Source organism: Mustela putorius, unplaced genomic scaffold, assembly GCF_011764305.1.
Source record: "Mustela putorius furo isolate JIRA1106 unplaced genomic scaffold, ASM1176430v1.1 tig00000695_pilon_pilon_pilon, whole genome shotgun sequence".
In the NCBI taxonomy this organism is placed as follows: domain Eukaryota; kingdom Metazoa; phylum Chordata; class Mammalia; order Carnivora; family Mustelidae; genus Mustela; species Mustela putorius.
This window is the reverse complement of record NW_025421447.1, coordinates 9080459-9092319: the sequence shown is the minus strand read 5'-3', so window position 1 is coordinate 9092319 and position 11861 is coordinate 9080459. Positions and strand designations below refer to the sequence as shown.

At 41.8% G+C, this 11861-nt stretch overlaps 1 protein-coding gene across 1 annotated transcript in view; it reads left to right on the top strand.

Moving 5' to 3' along the window:
- The window catches only part of LOC101678693 (myosin-8), a 28880-nt gene extending 17224 nt beyond the window's left edge, over positions 1 to 11656 (top strand). Inside the window, exons 22-39 of the mRNA XM_045083396.1 lie at positions 1388 to 1630; positions 1724 to 1900; positions 1981 to 2126; positions 2208 to 2298; positions 2387 to 2776; positions 3200 to 3326; positions 3691 to 3809; positions 3934 to 4130; positions 5197 to 5380; positions 5464 to 5629; positions 5727 to 5851; positions 6787 to 7095; positions 7765 to 7968; positions 8959 to 9084; positions 9175 to 9345; positions 9534 to 9638; positions 10212 to 10307; positions 11365 to 11656. Of these exons, the coding sequence (XP_044939331.1) occupies positions 1388 to 1630; positions 1724 to 1900; positions 1981 to 2126; positions 2208 to 2298; positions 2387 to 2776; positions 3200 to 3326; positions 3691 to 3809; positions 3934 to 4130; positions 5197 to 5380; positions 5464 to 5629; positions 5727 to 5851; positions 6787 to 7095; positions 7765 to 7968; positions 8959 to 9084; positions 9175 to 9345; positions 9534 to 9638; positions 10212 to 10307; positions 11365 to 11514 (3126 nt within the window). The 3' untranslated portion in view covers positions 11515 to 11656. The remainder of the gene's footprint in view (positions 1 to 1387; positions 1631 to 1723; positions 1901 to 1980; positions 2127 to 2207; positions 2299 to 2386; positions 2777 to 3199; positions 3327 to 3690; positions 3810 to 3933; positions 4131 to 5196; positions 5381 to 5463; positions 5630 to 5726; positions 5852 to 6786; positions 7096 to 7764; positions 7969 to 8958; positions 9085 to 9174; positions 9346 to 9533; positions 9639 to 10211; positions 10308 to 11364) is intronic.
- The last annotated feature ends 205 nt before the right edge of the window (positions 11657 to 11861 follow it).

The following is an 11861-nucleotide window of genomic DNA, read 5'->3' as shown; positions in this document are numbered from 1 at the left end:
CCTCCTCTGACAGACATCCCAAGCTCTTGAAGCTTCTGTTTACTAGCTCAGGAAGAAGTTGTCATCAGGGTGGGGAACAGACTGGACCAGTACTCTGACCAAGGACAACCTCCCATTTGCATGGTCCAAAAGCCACCACTGCCATGAAAAAACCTGTGAAAAGGATAGTTTCCCTAAAATCTTAAAGCTATTTTCAACTTCCCTTCTGATACCTTCACTTACATGAAGGTTACATTTTTCCAAAACACACAACCAACAGCTGCTTCAGCCTTGCGTCTCTTCACAGCTCTTGTCATCAGTCAGTGAATAAACACTTACCAAATACATCACTATTAAAAATAAGAGCAAAGGACCCCTGGGAAGTTCCCATTGTCATTCATTTAGGCATTTAAAAAACATAAGCTATGAACAAAACAAACACTGAGTGAGAAGTCAAAGAAATTCCCCAGGCAAGAGTAATCTAATAAGGCTGAGCTGATTTGTATTTGAATTCCTCAGTCACTCATAAAAACTGTTCGGGGCTATGTAATGCCTCAAAATTACACATTCTTGTATATTCTAAACTTCATGTTGAGACTAACAGGTGATCCTTAAGGTACAAATGAAAACTGTGGACATTTACAGCACTATTGTGGGATTATCATGAAGGTTGTGAGTGTATTAACAAACGATTCATGGAAATGTATTCACAGGCATAAAATTATTTAAGTTCTTTTTCTTTTCCTTTTTAAATTCAGCCAAACAACTAGTTTCTTGAGGTGAACAGGGAATGAGCAAAACCAAATCTAACCAACCTAAGTCAAAATCTTTTTTGGGCACCTGGGTGGCTTTGTCAGTTAAGCGTCTGCCTTTGGCTCAAGTCATGATCCCAGGGTCCTGGGATCAAATCCCACAACGGGCTCCCTGCTCAGTGGGGAGCTTGCTTCTCCTTCTGCCTGCCACTCCCCATGCTTGTGCACTCTGACAAATAAATAAATAAATTCTTTTAAAAAAATCTTTTGATATCACACCTGAAATGTTTCCAATGATCATTTATTCCCGCCCTCTCAACTACGTATCAGAAAACTAAAGATAAAGGAATAAAGTAATTTGCCCATGTTCATCCATATGGAGACAATACGGAGACAAGACCTCAGGCTGCCCAAGGCCTATCATTCTCCTAGACACTTCAATCCAGTCATTTTTCAAATTAATTTGATTCTAAGTCTATATAGTCTTGCTTTTAATTAGCTCCATGTCTCCAGGCCATGTAATAATGTTCAATTAAGTTTAATATATATTCATACCGAAAAAGGCACGACAAGTCAGCAAACACTACTATTTTGTGCAAAGAACAAGTTCAAAACCGTAACAAGCTCTCTAATGACCTTAATGAATCTCTCCACAGGAAGCTGATGCCTTGGCTGATGCAGAGGAAAGGTGTGAGCAACTGATCAAAAACAAAATCCAGCTGGAGGCCAAGATCAAGGAGGTGACTGAGAGAGCAGAGGATGAGGAGGAGATCAACGCCGAGCTGACGGCCAAGAAGAGGAAACTGGAGGATGAGTGTTCAGAGCTCAAGAAAGACATTGACGACCTTGAGCTGACCCTGGCCAAGGTTGAAAAGGAGAAGCACGCCACAGAGAACAAGGTATGCATCATATTCTGTTCTACCATGCAGACGTTCTACCACCCTACTAACATGCTTTAGCACAGCTACCATTTCTTTTTTTAACTTTTTAAGGTGAAAAACCTCACAGAAGAGATGGCAGGTCTGGACGAAACCATTGCGAAGCTGACCAAGGAGAAGAAAGCCCTCCAAGAGGCCCACCAGCAGACCCTGGATGACCTGCAGGCAGAAGAGGACAAAGTCAACACCCTGACCAAGGCTAAAGCCAAGCTAGAGCAGCAAGTGGATGATGTAAGTGTGTTTTTTATATCCATCTAAAGGATTTTTTAAAAAACATTTTCAATGTTTAACATATTTTCCTTTCTCATTAGCTTGAAGGGTCTTTAGAGCAAGAAAAGAAACTTCGAATGGATCTAGAAAGAGCAAAGAGGAAACTGGAGGGAGACCTAAAATTGGCCCAAGAATCCACAATGGATATTGAAAATGACAAGCAGCAACTTGATGAGAAACTCAAAAAGTAGGAACTCCAGAAAAAAATTCCATGTGATATCATCTTTCAATTCATGAGTAGTAATATGTCTTGGTCTTCTGTCTACAGGAAAGAATTTGAAATCAGCAATCTGCTAAGCAAAATTGAAGATGAGCAGGCAGTAGAAGTTCAGCTACAGAAGAAGATCAAAGAGCTGCAGGTAAACCATCTCACCTTCACTTTTTTCTGTACCCCAAAAACCCTGAGACTGAGATGAGTTTATGTTAATGTTGATGTGTCACCCTCAGGCCCGCATCGAGGAGCTGGAAGAGGAAATCGAGGCAGAGCGGGCCTCCCGAGCCAAAGCAGAGAAGCAGCGCTCTGACCTCTCCCGGGAACTGGAGGAGATCAGTGAGCGCCTGGAGGAAGCCGGTGGGGCCACTTCTGCCCAGGTCGAGATGAACAAGAAGCGTGAGGCTGAGTTCCAGAAAATGCGCAGGGACCTGGAGGAGGCCACCCTGCAGCACGAAGCCACGGCGGCCACCCTGAGGAAGAAGCACGCAGACAGCGTGGCCGAGCTCGGGGAGCAGATAGACAACCTGCAGAGGGTCAAGCAGAAGCTGGAGAAGGAGAAGAGCGAGATGAAGATGGAGATCGATGACCTCGCCAGTAACACAGAGGCCATTTCCAAAGCCAAGGTACCCCAAACCATCTCCAACTAATAGTAATTAATAACCTGGCAGAATACTCATTGTTCTGTCACTAAACATTGTTTGCTGGCAGTTTATAGCACTAATCTAACATTTCCTATTCTAATATATTCCATTCTACTTCATTTCTGTTAGCATTTCCTTATGACCTATTAAGATGATTTCAAAATCCACTTTAAGCAAGTGTCAGTACTGCTGGAAAAAATGAACAGGCTCCAACAAGGGCTACTTCAGGGACATTCCACCCTCACCATGCTGAAATATTAGCTTGTCCCATCCAAATTGGCACCATAACTTTCTACTCCTGCTTGAATTTATTCACTCTAAAAAAAACTTGAAAGTATTTTTACTCAAGTTTTAACTTTTTTTTACTGCATTCAGTGACTCATCTTTCACTGCCACATCCCATAGGGGAACCTTGAAAAGATGTGTCGCACTCTAGAAGACCAGGTGAGTGAACTTAAGACCAAGGAAGAGGAGCAGCAGCGGCTGATCAACGACCTGACGGCTCAGAGAGCGCGTCTGCAGACTGAAGCAGGTGCGGACCTTCCCCTGGGCCCTGGAACTATATACTAGATAAAAGTGATTCCAGTAGTTCTGGAGAAACAGCAATACTCCCTCCCACCTTAGAGGGAAATAAACAATCTGGTGCAATGTGCTGAGCAAGTAAGAAAGAATACAAAGCGAGAACCGGCAGAATAGTTTACCTGTGACGCTTCTGTGGCATTTCTGCTTTTTGCCTCCAGTTCTAACCAGCTCTATATGCATATTTAGAAGCAGATAAAATATATATTTGATGTATATACATATATAAATGTACAGGTATACACATATATGAACGCTTAAGCTTAGTAGCTTAGTTTTATGCCATTAACCAATTCATTTACGTCTGTTATTCTTAGGAGAATATTCCCGACAATTAGATGAGAAAGATGCTTTAGTCTCTCAGCTTTCAAGAAGCAAACAAGCATCTACGCAGCAGATAGAGGAGCTGAAACGTCAGCTGGAAGAAGAAACTAAAGTGAGTTTTACCAACGATCTTGGCTGAGCAAATCGAAGTACATCCCGTTAGGTTCTAGTCTGGGTATACAAATTATGTATCACTGAAGAAATGCATTCAAGTCACTGAACTAGTCCTCCCACAGGCCAAGAACGCCCTGGCCCATGCCCTGCAGTCCTCCCGCCACGACTGTGACCTGCTGCGGGAACAGTACGAGGAGGAGCAGGAGGGCAAGGCCGAGCTGCAGAGGGCGCTGTCCAAGGCCAACAGTGAGGTGGCCCAGTGGAGGACCAAATACGAGACAGACGCCATCCAGCGCACGGAGGAATTGGAGGAGGCCAAGTACGTGCTGTGATCACTGGGGGAGGAAAATGACATGGTTTCTAGCTGCACAACCCAGCAACTCCCAGAAACAGGATGATGATGATGTCGATGATGGTAACATAACAGTAATAGCAGACGCTAAATTTATGGAGCGCATACTATGTGTCAAGTACTATATATACACATTACCTCATTTAGTTTTAAAAGCAACATCATGTTTTACCCCTATGTTACAGACTAGGAAACAGGCTGTGAGAGGTTACCCACTAACCAGGCACATGATTAAATCCAGATATCCTGATTCCAGAGCCCACCTTCTTTAGTATTGCAGTAGGAAGACACAGCTCTTCAAACCCATGCTGGAGGCTACCAAACTGTACATAATGTCCAGGGTTGGTCTAAATAAAATAAACCCTTAGTCTGTGTATAGACCACAGAAGACCCTCAAGTAGATCTTCTTGGGCTTCTGGGTGAAAGGCTTTTCTGTACCACTAGGATGTAGAGTTAGCACTCAATGGGGAATGAAGAATGTGGGCAATTCAAAAGGAAAAAAGAAAACTTGCCTTGCTTAAACTGTCCTGATTTATCCATCAATTTCTCTCTCTGGTGAGAACTTCAAATACATATTAACAGAAACTATCTATTTTTCTCTAAGGAAAAAGTACATAAAATGAAATGGAAAATCAGAAAGCAAATGAGTATGCTCAGTACATTTCTGCCCAGTAAAATATATAGTTAGCCTCAAATCCTTTTTGGAATGAGATGAGATATATACATCAATCAATAAAATTGTCCTGAATAATCATTTTCTGCGACCAGACTCAATCGCAAGTCCTGAAAATCCTGAATTACTTCTGTGGAAAGACACGTACAATGGAGCACCAGCAGCAGCTTCTAAGGGCTGAACCCAGGGGCTCACCACTTCGGACCTCTTCATGAAGGACCGATCAAAAAAGCAGCTCTGGCTGCCACAGCTTGGATAACCATATGTTCTCTGCCATTATAAAAGCAGGCCTGCTTCTATAATGTTATCGCTTGCCCAGGTTCCAGACCACTCTCCTTAACTGCCTGGCTAACGTTTCAGGAAGAAGCTGGCCCAGCGTCTGCAAGAAGCCGAGGAGCACGTAGAAGCCGTGAACGCAAAATGTGCTTCTCTAGAAAAGACGAAGCAGCGGCTCCAGAACGAGGTAGAGGACCTCATGCTGGACGTGGAGAGAACAAACGCAGCCTGTGCCGCCCTGGACAAGAAGCAGAGGAACTTCGACAAGGTGGCCCGCCCTGCTTAAACTTCATCGATGTTTACTTGGTCTCCCTTACTCCTTGCAGAAGCTGACAATTTGGTGCTTTTCAGGTCCTGGCGGAGTGGAAACAGAAATACGAGGAAACTCAGGCTGAACTTGAGGCCTCCCAGAAGGAAGCCCGAGCGCTCAGCACTGAGCTGTTCAAGGTCAAGAATGCCTACGAGGAATCCCTGGATCATGTGGAAACCCTAAAGCGAGAGAACAAGAACTTGCAGCGTGAGTGCTCTTGAACTTCTGTACTTCCAACAGCCTGGCAAGACCCTTGCAATGTTGCATGAGTCTGACTGCTCCTCCCCTGTCTGTTCACCCACAGAGGAGATTTCTGACCTCACTGAGCAGATTGCTGAGGGAGGGAAGCAAATCCATGAATTGGAGAAAATAAAGAAGCAAGTGGAACAAGAGAAATGTGACATTCAGGCTGCCTTAGAGGAAGCAGAGGTACATATTATTCTGCTAAGGGGGGAAATCAAAGACATGGGTGAAAACACTCAAAGTGGGCGATGGACCCATTATTACAGCACTTGGGAAAATATGAACTTGTACAGCCTTTATGAAGGATGATTTGGCAATAGTCAGCAAAAGCCTTAAAAATATAATACTCTGACCCATAAATTCTATTAAGAATCTACCTCAGGAAAATTCTCTTAAATGGAAGTAAATCTTTAAGCACAAAGATTTCCAATCCCAGAACAAGATGGAGCTAACTATGGAACATTCATATGATGCAATTGTATCCAATCACTAAATATAATTAATGTGGGGAATTATTTATGGTGGACAATAATTTTAAAGCAAGGACACATGTGGATATACACTATAATTTTCATCATGTAAAAATATATGCATAAGTATAAAGAAAGACTAAAAAATATGTACCATATTAAAATGGTCATCTTTGGGTAGGGCGCACAATAGGAATTTCCCCCTTTTTTTATATATTGCCCCATGTTCTACAGTGAATATATATATTCTGTAATCAGAAAAATGTTTTTAAATTGAGAATTTCTACAAACATCTTAATGTATAAAACAGACTGAGGGTTCATTTTTCCTACATGAATTTAAAAGTAAGTTCTGTTAGTACTCGCATGAGTAATACTTACACAGCACTTAATACTTTACAAAGCACCATTATTACAGAGCTGCCCTATATAATCTGACTGAATAAACAACAACAACAAAAATGATTTACCTAGCAGGTTCCTGGAACTATTACGTTGTACTCTGTAAAACCAGACAAACTAATGTTAATAAGAGTTTAGCTCACAAGGCAATACACTCCCAATATTTAAGTTATTTTAATTATTAATTGATCATTATAATTAATTGATCATAATAATTGATCATTATTAATTGATCACTATTTTTGCTAAGGCATCTCTTGAACATGAAGAGGGAAAGATCCTGCGCATCCAGCTGGAGTTGAACCAAGTCAAGTCTGAGGTCGACAGGAAAATTGCTGAGAAGGATGAGGAAATTGACCAGCTGAAGAGAAACCACATCAGGGTTGTGGAGTCGATGCAGAGCACCCTGGATGCGGAGATCAGGAGCAGGAATGATGCCATCAGGCTCAAGAAGAAGATGGAGGGAGACCTCAATGAGATGGAAATCCAGCTGAACCATGCCAACCGCGTGGCTGCAGAGAGTTTGAGGAACTACAGGAACACCCAAGGCATCCTGAAGGTAAACGGGTCCACATCAACAGCTAAGTCAGGGAAGTGACCTGTCCTCCATTCAGCAAAACATCTTTGTGCTAAAAAACCCATTTTTTTTTCTTTTAACAAATTATACAGCTCACAGTATGGAGATAGATAAATTAAATATGCACAAATATATTTTTACAGAAATGCTATATAAAAGAACAAACAGAAGCCCAGAGATAAGCTTTGAGATGGGAGAGAGTACAAGACTTTGGTACCAATAAGCCTGAGCCTGAGCCTTGGTTGTGTTACTTACTGGTTGCCTGATTTTAAGCCATTGATTTAACCTCTCAGAACCTCTCTGCTGTTTCTACAAATTAAGAATGAAACTACCCTCTTCATAGGGTTCCTGTGAGAATCAAATAAGATAACAGATGTCAAGTACTAGGGAGAGCATATGGAAAATACTCTCTAAGTGACAGACATTAGTTATTCACACATGAAAAAATAACCAGTTAATGGCATAAATAGAATGAGACTCTGTCTCCTGATCATTCTCACTCACCTAAGCTGGTGACATCACCATTTTCACACTCAAATGACAGGCCTGTCACTTCCTGCTCTTGGCACCATTCTGCCAGTTCACCTCCTGGGATGTTCTCATCCTCTTCAGAGTGTCTAAGGCTTTTTTTTTTTTTTTTTAACTTAACAGGATACCCAGCTGCACCTAGATGACGCCCTGCGGGGCCAGGAGGACCTGAAGGAGCAGCTGGCCATGGTGGAGCGCAGAGCCAACCTGCTGCAGGCCGAGATCGAGGAGCTTCGGGCCACTCTGGAGCAGACAGAGAGGAGCAGGAAAATCGCAGAACAGGAGCTCCTGGATGCCAGTGAGCGCGTCCAGCTCCTGCACACCCAGGTAAGACCTCCACATCAGACAAATGCTGATGTATGCTGAGTGATGGATCAGAATTATAGCAGAAAAATGTTCCATTTTTATAAATATATGTATATAAAAAAGGATGGGGGTATGCTCTAAAATATTAACTGCAGTTATCTTGGAATGGTGAGACAATAGGCAATTTTTTGGTGTGTGTTCCTACATGTCTCTCTTTTTTAAGATTTTCTAATATCTAAAAGGAGAGTTTTATTTTAAAAAAATCTTTATAGAGTTTTGACTCTTAGATCCTGAAAACCATGACTTAGAATAAACTTGAATAAAGATGATTTGTTAACTCCGGAATCCAAAAATATGCCACACAGTGTTTCTCGTCAGGAGTCCTTCTGCATTTAGCACTGTTGTGTTTATTGTATGGGAGTCCTGCAGGATATTGCTGATTTGCCTGGACATTAAATGCAGTAGCATCAGGTGGTCATTTTAACAAGCAAAAACACCTACCTCCAAATGTTTCCAAATACACACTGAGGCAGTGCTGATTCCCTTTGAGAAGCACTGGGTTAAAATTTTAATAAAATGTTTTCCTAAGACTAATTCAGTATTCCCCTGGGGAGCAAACCATGAAAGTTATCAGAGAATAGATCCTTTCTCAACTGAAAAACTCCCAATGCCAGGCACTCACAAAAAAAAAAAAAAATCAATTACTTTCTGCTATTTCCAACCTTTTGAGGATATAACACTAGTAATGTCTGATTGAAATATAATTGAAAGAACAATTAATTAATATAGGCATTCTTAAATCTCAAAAGTCCTCATGCATAAATTAGACACTGGGGTAGTGGGAGGGGGCTGTTCCAATCTTTCAAATAATTAATATTTTGCAGTGAACAAAATTTAAAGTTGAGTAAACTGTTGCTGTCAGGTCCCCTGCATAAGCCAACAAGTAAGACACCTGTAAAATCCCACATTGGCAAACAAATCTTATCACTTTCCATTGACTACTTTTAACAGAACACCAGCCTGATCAATACCAAGAAGAAATTGGAAAATGACGTTTCACAACTCCAGAGTGAAGTGGAAGAAGTCATTCAAGAATCACGCAATGCAGAAGAGAAGGCCAAGAAGGCCATCACTGATGTGAGCAAGCTAAGCATTGGTTTTACTGACACAGGTGTGTTACCTGCCATTACCAGGTTTCCTTATTGTCTTGATGCATTTACTAAATAGGCGGCCATGATGGCTGAGGAGCTGAAGAAGGAGCAGGACACCAGCGCCCACCTGGAGCGCATGAAGAAGAACATGGAGCAGACGGTGAAGGACCTGCAGCACCGTCTGGACGAGGCTGAGCAACTGGCCCTGAAGGGCGGGAAGAAGCAGATCCAGAAACTGGAGGCCAGGGTGGGTCTCACAATCTCTCTGAATCTGAGAAGGGGAAAAGGACACTCCCTCTCTTTTTCTCTCTCCCTATATATTAAAGCCCAGCTTTGTCCTGAGGCTGAAGGCATTCAGCCAAAATATCTTCAGCAGGTCGTGAGCTAATTAATATCCCCTAAGACTAGCTATATACGTATCTTTCTTGGTTGTAGGTACGTGAGCTTGAAGGAGAGGTTGAAAATGAGCAGAAACGTAATGCTGAGGCTGTTAAAGGTTTGCGGAAACACGAGAGAAGAGTAAAGGAACTCACCTACCAGGTAAAGGGAAAAATTTTCTAAAACATCCAGACTTCCTGCCCAAAGGGAAACTGACAATCTGTTTAACTATTTATGTGGTGCTCACAAACAAATCCGCCTGAACTCAGTATATAAATATAAGGGGCAAATGATAAAAATGCTTGTCTCAGACCCTTTTCTAAGTTAGGAGGGTCATGGAAGACTTTAGAAAATTGTGTATCAGAGAACACAATACAGGTTTTAAAGCCAGAAAAACAGGGTATTAATCCTAATTTGGCCCCTCTTAATTTTTGAACTTGGGTAGGTTACTAAACACTCTAAACCTTAGTTTCATTCCCTATAAAAGAGAGTAACAGCATGTACTCTTCAGAGTAGGGAGGTGAGGATCAGAGAAGATGTGCAGAATTCCCTAACACAGTGCCTGCACAGTGTGGACATGCAGCAAGAATGGCTAGTTAATACTACGGAGGAAGGCTCAAGGTTGACCAAGTTTACCCGAGGTCCACCTACCATCATACCAAAGTGGTTTACTTTATCTCCTGAGAGAGACTCATTCCATTGTACTGAATGAAGACTGTTTTTCCACACCCCCAGACTGAGGAAGACCGCAAGAATGTTCTCAGGCTGCAGGACTTGGTAGATAAATTACAAGCGAAGGTGAAATCATACAAGAGACAAGCTGAGGAGGCTGTGAGTACCTTTAAGCCCTTGAGGGAGGATGAAAACTTCTTTTGGGGTAGAAATATATTAAGAGAATGTGTCAATGAGAAAACAAGCAAAATAAGAATATACCACTCATATTTTTTACTGTTTTGTTTTGAATTTAAATTCAATTAATATACCACTCATATTGTATGATATTATAAACATGAACTTACCCCCAAATCCTGATTACAGAATAGGACTTAAGAGGAGATATTTTTATTATTGGGCATTTTGTTAAGAGTTGGGGGAATAAAGCAAAGTTCCAAATAACCCACCTTGATAGCAGCAAAGACTACATCATCACAACTGTAGTCCATGATAAATACTCCTCTCCCTCTAGAAATGTACAAGACCAAGTGTTCTTAAGAGCCAAACATAAATCTTTACCCCAGCTGATTCGTTCCTGACACTACCAGTATCATCAGGGGCTCATCTCTCCACATGTACTGTAGCAGATAAGAACATGCTGGAAGATTCTCCAGCCTCACTTTTCCTGATGTTCCCCATTCTTCCAGACACAATGTGGTAGGTTGGAAGTAGACAGGAAGTTAGGAGAGGGAAGAAGGAAGGGAGGAGCTCAAGTGGTAATAAGTAAAACCAACAGATGCATGCATCTTCTCAGACCCATTTTTCCCACTTTTTCCCTTTCTCTGTATGCCAGAGTCAAAATATAGGACAAAAAAATTGCTAGGTGAGGTTATCTCAAGGCTGAAACTTGACCTTGCATTTACTTACTAAACTCTGTCAGGGCACATGGCTCTCTTCCTTCTTTCTACGCAGTCCATGCAGCAGAAACAGATTTCACGTACACATGGCTTTGACACACTAAGGCAGTCCTTCCACTTCAAAAGTGTTTCTTCTTTCATTCTTTAGAGTGAAAAAAATACACACCTGAAGTGACAAGTTCTGTTCAGATTTGAAGTCAGACATGCGAAACAGACCATAAGAAGGACATATCTGAGTTGAGGAAATAATCTTATTTGGTGACAAGTGCAGTGAGAATCACTAAGTCTAATTCTCACAATTTTATCTTTCCTCTCAGGAGGAACAATCCAACACTAATCTTGCTAAATTCCGCAAGCTCCAACACGAGCTGGAGGAGGCTGAGGAGCGGGCTGACATTGCCGAGTCCCAGGTCAACAAGCTGCGGGTGAAGAGCCGGGAGGTCCACACGAAAATCAGTGCAGAGTGAACACATGTGCCTGATGCTGTCAAGAGGCTGAAGAAATGCACAAAATGTGCTATTCTGGGCCACTGATGATGTTCACTTTTCTCTTAATGTTGAGTAAATAAAAACTGGAGCAAGCTCATACTCATTTTTTTCATTTACAAACTTATTTACTCTCAAATACAGTTCTCACCTACTTTTTAATACTATATATGGTCTTACAGAGCATTCAGTATTTTGTGCTTCCATCACCACCCAGCATCACCTTTCCCACCCCTACCACATGCCCGCAACACACACACAAACACACATATAAGTATCTTTTACTGGACTTGATTTTATTAAATCTCTCTAGATTGTTATAAATCACT